Below are 8,300 nucleotides of genomic sequence, written 5' to 3'. Positions count from 1 at the left end.
AGGAAGTGTATAGTTACCATTGAAAATATTGAATATTAGACAAGCTCAATATTATATTGTTTTTACAAATGCCCATACTACAAGATAAAGCAATGACAATAGTCAAATACCTAAAAGGTCGATTGGAGAAATACAAAGGTTGCAATTTACACTGTAATAGGCAGGCATCTATACAGAAAGTGGCAGCACAAGCAGAGAATGGAAAGCTGGTTAAATTACAAGGTCGTGGTCAACTGGGGGGCGCATCACTCACATACTATGTACAGAATGGATATGTAAAATTAACGCTTTAGAAACTTTCAACAATATACAACTGGCAGTTTAAAAACAATATAAATATGCGTCCAATGGCAAACCTTGATCACATAAATATGTGTTCTGTGGGGAAGGAATGGGCATTAAATATGTGTGCACTGGTAATGAAAATGCAAGAGACGAAAATAAAAACGTTATGTACTTTTCGCTAGCGTTAGGTGGGCCCCAACGGGCAGCAAGTTGTATGTTATATGGCGATGAAGTGTCTAAAATGGACAAGGTATAAGCACATCGTACCTTTGCATGTAATTGCTCGTCTGGTCCTCGCGAAAATTTTGTGCATCGGGGCAAGTTAATATTGTTGTGCAAAATGGCAAGAGTTAATATTGCCGTGCGTAATGAAAGAGTTTGTACGTTAAGCAAATTTTTCACAATCGACGGTGGCAGACGGTTCAATCATCTTGCACACCTATAGTGAAATGTACACCGCCGATTTAATTTTTGAGGTCGTCCATTTCATAGAATGAGACGCCTTCAGCGTAATTAATAAAATTTTATATTTAAAATTTAAAGAAGAAAATAATACATATATTAATTAAAATATTGAAATCGTGCAATAAGAAATCATATTTCGCAATTAAATAAATACACAATTAATTTAATTATTAAATAATAATTACGAAAATAACAAGGATCCCAACAAATAACATCAAATATTAACATACCTTCTTGACTTATACATGTCTTATAATTCATCCTTCACAATTTAATTCCATTTGTCATCTTCCTTATTCTCAAATATATTTAGTTCATATCATTCCATACTATTCCACTCTCTCCCACTTTTTCCTCTTTATATAACCTCTTCATTCCTTTTCATAATATCTTTCCATCTTTTCACAACCCTCTATATCCAACTCACAACAATTACTGCTAACATCATAAGAGAGTCTCATATTTTAAGGTAGCCCTAACTTAAATCAAAAATACCTTTTTATTATTCAAAGGAATAGAACTGGCTATATATCCATTTTCAAGAGAAACAATTGCTTTCAATGATTGTTTGAAGAACTTGGGCTCTTATGCGTTTGGAATTTATTCATGGGCCAAGAAGGTTGGTACAAAAGCAACAATCTATAGATTTTGAAATTAAAATTTCCATAAAACTCCCATCCACTCCTGAACATCTAACTCACAACAAAGGTTCATCATATCAAAGAGAATAAAGAATAAAACCATGAGCTAGTTTATAGAGTTCGAGTGGTTTCTCAAAGAACTGCTTCCATGCTACCTACAATAGATTGTATACGCATTAAAGTGTCATTTTGTATCAATTCAGAAAATAACTCTTGTACCTCCATGTACAGTGGATAAGTTAGTGACTTATATTGTTCGCTACCTCCATGTGAATGGATAAGTTTGTGTCTTAAATTGTTCGCTAACATACTGCAAATCAATGAACATGTTTGACACTGGTGTATTATCAACAAAGTATGAACAACAATGATACTAAATGTAATTTTATTAACTGTGCTTGAGATGACATTTGTTCTGTTCTTTGGTGCATGCATAAAATTCAATTATTGAACAGTATAATATTAAAGTTTCGACTTTGCAAAGTTGATACTGAAATCTCTGTTCTAAATTTCTCAGTAACCATGCAGCTCTATTAACAAAATATCAATTTTGAATGATATCAATACATTGATTCCCATGTACACTTGGCGAATCATAGCTGCAGCCCATTTTCATTCTTCTGTATCACTTGCAACCTATGAAAAATACCGAAAAGCCTCGTTGCAAGGTGAACGCAAATAATTTAAATAATGTACTTACATTTATTCATTAAACAATAGCAGTTTTAAATGTGTTACAAAATCTGCAAATAAGGATTTTGGAACTCCTTGGTGCCAGTAATCTGAGTGGTCAGTATACTCGAGCTTTTGGAGGAAATGTTTCCACCTCATCATCCAAAGTGTTCAGATGGACAGGCCTATAGGCCAAACGAACCTTCCCATTTTCCCAATACCTATAAGGAAATAAAACCGGAAAATTAGGGTCAATTAATGCATTCATTACCTAACTACATCTTCATATTTTTTCCATCTTAACTCTCTTAATAAAACCTATAAATGCTTACAAAACAAAATTCCAATATGCATTTACCACGTCAACATATGTAGAGCTTTTTATGCACATACTACTATTTTGAACTTTCCACAGCAAATAATACAACTTAAACATTTTATCACAAGTGAAGAGTTTGGCCTTGTTACATACTTTCTGGCAGAAAAATTTAGTTCCAAGGGACCCAACAAATAGACAATGGAACAATAATAACTGGTGCTGTTAAGTTTAACCACTTTATACAAAATTTAACTGGAAGATAATATCCAGATCTACTAAATTACTGATCATTTGTTTGTAATTAAGATTAACACTTTCAGGGGCAAGGTTTCATGGTGAACTGAGCTATGGAAGCAGCTTATGCCAGATACTCAAGTGAAATAAACTTGACATTGTGCCCACCCACTGAAGTAAAATAAGAATATGGTACTAACGTTAAAGTGTTTTATTGTAGACAAAAGAAAAAGGGAAAATTAAAACAGAATAAGGAAAGATTATACGGTATACCATCTGCTTGTGTCCCGCCATATCATTTTAAAAGGAGCAGCTACCTCCATTAGATGAGATTTGCAAACAGAAGATTATCATTATTGTAATATAATACAAACTTTGAAAAAAGAATTATTTTGTTTACTCCTGGGCAGTCTTGACAGATTTTCTTTTCTTTTTCTGATTGAAAAAAAGAAGTGTATTCATAGCATACTGGAAAAGCTGACATGAAATCCAAATCCTTTTAAATAGCCAAAACGATCCACCGTGAGAATAAAATAAAACAGACCAAATGTTACAGTATGCTTTATGCAGTTTTGATGGCAAAAAACAATCCTTAGAGCATAGCTACTTAGAAGCAGGTTCCCACCTCAAGGAGGATAGTTTATACTGTCACATAGTTTGCAAACTTCACCAAGTACTCACCAGGATTTTTGCTTATACTGTCACATAGTTTGCAAACTTCACCAAGTACTCACCAGGATTTTTGCTTGCCAAGTACTCTCCAAGACTGAGTCTGTGAACTATGCTTCGTAGTATTGTCAGTGCTCTGTTAGAGGTTTGTAGCCTCCCTCCCTATGGTACAACAGTCTGTAGCTGCTGGTCTGGATGAGGGTTTGCAAATATTCTGTCACCAATAGCACCTGCCAGTCTGTGTATCCAAACCCGCAGCTTAAAGATGGGTAGCTGAAAGTCTTGCTTGCTGCTATTGTACATTCTGCCGCTGTACTTCAGCTAGGTGACATTTTTGCTTCTCAGTGTTTACTAATAAGATTTACTTTATCACCTCTGTTACACTCTGCAGTTTTAGAAAATTGTGTTATAAATAAATAAGGTAGTCGGCAAGTTTATCTTGGCCATTTTGAAGTTGATGAAATCATGAAAGCAGCCAGATTGTTATTGAACACAGTTTACCAGAACTTCTTCTGTTCTTCTTTCTCCATGTCATTAGAATCTTATTTTTCGGGCGACCAAAAGGATCTCCTCATCTTAACCCTCTAGAAGACGTGATCATTTCTCCAATAAGGCATTGATGGATACTGTGAAGGTAGGAGTGATAAACAACTATTTATCTAGCTGACCATATTTTGGTTGAATCCTATTATTTGAGGGGGCTTTGTCCAAAAATTTTGAGCTATATATTGGCAATCCCACAAAGCCCCACTTTTTGGCCTAAGTGAGATGTTCAAAATCAACATCTTTTAGTATTTTTCAATTTGTATCAATTATAGAGAAGAAACAGTCAACAATTAAGGATGGTCTAATCTAATGAGCTGTGGCATTTTCTATGTAGATTCAAGTTGTAATAAAAAAAATTAAAAAAAAGAATTGTTTTTATTGATTTTTATTTTATTTTTTCAATAAATTTGTTTAGCTATATGACCAGACCAGCTAAAAATTACAGTATTTCTGGGTATCGGTCATACTGGAATCAAGTACGAAGCTGAATTACATGTGGAAACAATCAAGGTTTGGTTTTTCTCAGGCAGGATCATGTGGAAACAACGTAGAGCATACCCAGGCGATTCTGATGTATGAGGTGGGAATTCCAACCCAATTCTATATCAATTCAAGTGTCGAGCGGACTTTTAAGGCATTATTTTTTCTTTTTGACCAGCAAAACAAACAATAAAGGAATCATAGAAAACATGGATTGAAAAATAAAATTAAACTCTATATTGTTGAATATTCTATCCTTCTTATACCATAGTCACCTACTTAACCCTAATATGGAATCAATGAGTGGTCATCAATTTTTTGTCATGGACTTACATTCATTATAAGTTAAAAAATACAATATTAAATAAAACATACTACATACTACATATTATAGTTTTGAAAAACTAATACTAAGTATTATAAAATTGCAATGGCAATTCCAAATGACTTCAGTTGATCCCCCAAAAGGTGAGGCAAATTTACTTTTTCATCAGCATTTTGGTACGTGCATGGAAGACTATGTCAGGGATTAAGTCTGTGGGTTCTATTCAAGGGGGTTCGATCTAACCACATTCAATCAAACCCTTATAGATAGAACCCCATTAGGCTTCAATCATTATTTTATTTTAAATATATGTGATTTCAGGCAAAAATTAGGATGTCCCACAAGTGGGATACACTATTGTGGGATCAGCCATATCTTGAAGGCCTTGGGCATATAAAGTATTATGAAAATGTTGGATTTTTTAGATTTTAGTAGAGTGCAATAATTCCTAAATTTGCCAACATATAAATTTAAACTAACTACCTAGAATGAGGCAAAATTGAATCTCTAAAATAATTTTTATTTTTTTGTAATAGCTGCCTAATTATTCTAGCCATAATTTTGAAGTGACTTCGAGCATCATGTTGCATTAAGCAAGAGGATAAACAGGTCCATTGTGCAAGCCTTTCATAGTCTTTGGGATGAATGAATTTGCGGCATTTATCTGTTTGAGAACTTGTTTTTCCTTCTTGATTCCTTTACTACTTCTAGAAGATCATATGTAATTTTATACACGAAAATTTGATTTAAAAAATGCCAAATAGCCATCCAGATTGACAAATTTGTCATTATTAGAAGAGAAAATCACTTCATTGAACTTTGTTTCTATGATGGACTTAAAGAGTCAATTGTTGTCTATTTCAATCACTACAATTTTAAGGATTGCTAGTAAGGTTGATTGCGTAGGTGTGGATAGGGTTATATTACGCAATTGATTCCCATCTAGGTCCCATTCACACTTTAGCTAACTTGAGGCATATTTAGGCCATTTATTTTTGTCCCATGTCATATGATTGTGACACTTGTCATAATCCTATATTGTCCAGTCTTTCATTTGCCTATATAACCAATGTTTCTTTTGTACATTATGTATCTTTATTAGAATATTTAATTATTATTTAATTAGTATTTTAATGGTCATTAGTGTATTTTTTACTTTATTTAGTTTTCTATTTTTGGCCTCTATTTTTAGAAGCAGTTGTTTCTTTTTAGAATCATCACCGCTTGTAATCGCCTATTTAAACAGCTCTACAATTGAATAAAGTAATCCGATTATTTTTTGAGCAATGAATTTTTCAAGGTATCAGAGTGGGTCAATGGGATTCTTTAAAATTTGGCGAGTTTTTTAAACAGAAAATTAAAGCCTCTTCTGATCTGGAATTTTTTTCAGAAATTTCTTTTTTGAAGGTTTTGTGAAATTGTTGGAGGTTTTTAGTGAAGTTTTTTTTAGGGCCTGCTGAAGTAGGGTTTCTGAAAATCGTGAGCTAGTGTTCGTGGTTTTGTTTTTCAGAAGTTCATGTTTCTTCTTCCAGAATTTCGTGGGCTGGGTTTATGAAGATTTTGTTCGAGGGTTTCAAGGGTTTCTGGTTCGTGAGCGAATTTCTTTGTGCTAGGCAAGATTGCCGCATCAAGGTGATCATTTTTTTTCTCTGCAGATCGTGGTGTTTGCTAGGAGATTTTTTTTTTAACGCGATTTCACAGTATGTTTTGCGTGACCTTCCGTCGCGATTTCTGCAGACTCTAGATCGCGATTTATTTTCCCACAATTTTTCGCGTGATTTGTTTGCGGATTACTGAGGCCGCAACCTAGGGTTTCAGGCGACCTGTTTTGCACGACCTCTGCACGTGAAAATCGTTTTCGTTTTTTTCCGGGTCTGTGTTTCCTGCGGTCTTCTTTCTCCCACGATAGTTTGTATTGCGTGATTTTCTGACTTGGGCACCTACCGGGGGCGTTTTTTCGATTTTCGCGATTTCCGACGGGATTTCAACGCAATTATCACGACCCTGGTTCTCTGCACTAAGTGCACGATTTTCGCATTTGACCGAATCACGATTTCATCTACAGCACGCAACTTTCACGTTTCGGCCCACGATTTTGTGTATTTCGGTGTGATTTTTTGCTATGTCGGATTCAGGGTTTTGACCTTTTGGGTTTTCTGCCGATCACGACCCAAGGTTTTCTGGGTTTTCTGAGTGCCTGTACAGTTACTTTACTAGTTTTTTTCTTTAAAAAAATCAATATTATTTTGTAGATTATTATTTTTCTGATTATTTTTTCAGAAAAATTTCAACTTCTAAATTTGCTAGGTTTTAATAGTTTTTTCCACAAAAATTATTTTTCTGGGTTTTATTGTTTTTTTTACAAAAACAATGATTTGTAAATCCAGCTTTTAGGGTTTTCATGATTTTGTCCTGAAAAATTGTTTATGGTTTTTCTAATTTTTTGCCATAAACAATCATGGGAGGGTTTTGTTTGATTTTTTCCTCAAAAATCAGGGTTTTACCACGTGATATCTGGTGTTTTGTCACGTGATGTCTAGTGTTTTACCACGTGATATCTAATGTTTTACCACATGATGTTTTGGGTCTTGACGCGCGACGTTTCAGGGTTTTGTTCAATTTTTTCCTCAAAAAATCGTTTCAAGGTTTTTTACCATTTTTTCCACGAAAATGATGATTTGTATCTTTAGTTTTGGAGGGTTTGCCGATTTTTCCTCAAAATCATGGTTTCAGATCTCAGTTTCCCAACATCAGGTTGGATGGATTCTGATATTCTTTGTTGAAATAGTAGCTAGCTCGGATATCTATCTATTGTATTTTTATGTTGTCAATGACAATTAAAATACACATGTATTATCTATTATGTAAATTGAACTTAGGGCTGGGCCCAAATACATGTAACTTGTAATTATGTCTTGTTTGGGCAAGACCTATATATAATGTAACTTGTGGATAGGACAGGGCCTATAAATGTAACTTGCAATTTGGTCTGACCCTAATTAGGCGATGTAACTTGTGGTCCTATACTGAATGTAACTTGTAGATAGGGTATACCCAAATGTAACAATTATCTATGTTTTGGATTGGGCTCAATTGTAACGTGGTGGCTATTGGGCTGGACCCAATACCTAACGTGGGAAGATGTATAATATTAATTATTTATCTTGCAAGCCGACTTGAGGATGTTTAGCGCCAAAAGGATGGTATATAATCGACTTGAAGATGAAATCATTTACATAATCATTCTTAGCAAATGCAATCTGCTCTACTACATTTTAGCGAACTCTTCACTTGTGCGAATTCAATCAAGGATATTGTTGGGCGAAGTTGTCAAGATCTTCTGCAATTCTACTCCAGCCTATTGTTGTCATCTGCTGCTGATCCTCTCTTTTGGTCATCTACTGTTGATTAGGGCTGCATCCTTCATTACCTTGTCAACTTGTTGTTTGGACAGAAATCTGAGATAAGTTTGCTATATTGTAATTGTCTACAATTGAGATAATACATATCATATTTAAGGCTGGGTTTTTCACCTCCAAGAGGGAGGTTTTCCCAGGGTATTGGCGTCTTGTGTCTTGTGTTTTATTACTATTACTGTTTATTCACAGTCTGATTATAATTAATTGGTTAGATTAACATCTGAATGCTTGAAATTAACATGGTA

At 34.3% G+C, this 8,300-nt stretch overlaps 1 protein-coding gene across 1 annotated transcript in view; it reads right to left on the bottom strand.

Annotated features, from left to right (window-relative positions):
- Positions 1-1,759: 1,759 nt before the first annotated feature.
- Positions 1,760-8,300, bottom strand: part of LOC131042311 (succinate dehydrogenase [ubiquinone] flavoprotein subunit, mitochondrial) — a 49,394-nt gene continuing 42,853 nt past the window's right edge. Inside the window, exon 16 of the mRNA XM_057975660.2 lies at positions 1,760-2,284. Coding sequence (XP_057831643.1) covers positions 2,182-2,284 — 103 coding nt within the window. The 3' untranslated portion in view covers positions 1,760-2,181. The remainder of the gene's footprint in view (positions 2,285-8,300) is intronic.

The sequence above is a fragment of the Cryptomeria japonica genome, chromosome 3, assembly GCF_030272615.1.
Source record: "Cryptomeria japonica chromosome 3, Sugi_1.0, whole genome shotgun sequence".
Classification (NCBI taxonomy): domain Eukaryota; kingdom Viridiplantae; phylum Streptophyta; class Pinopsida; order Cupressales; family Cupressaceae; genus Cryptomeria; species Cryptomeria japonica.
The sequence above is the reverse complement of the archived record's forward strand: the minus strand, read 5'-3'. Positions and strand labels throughout refer to the sequence as shown.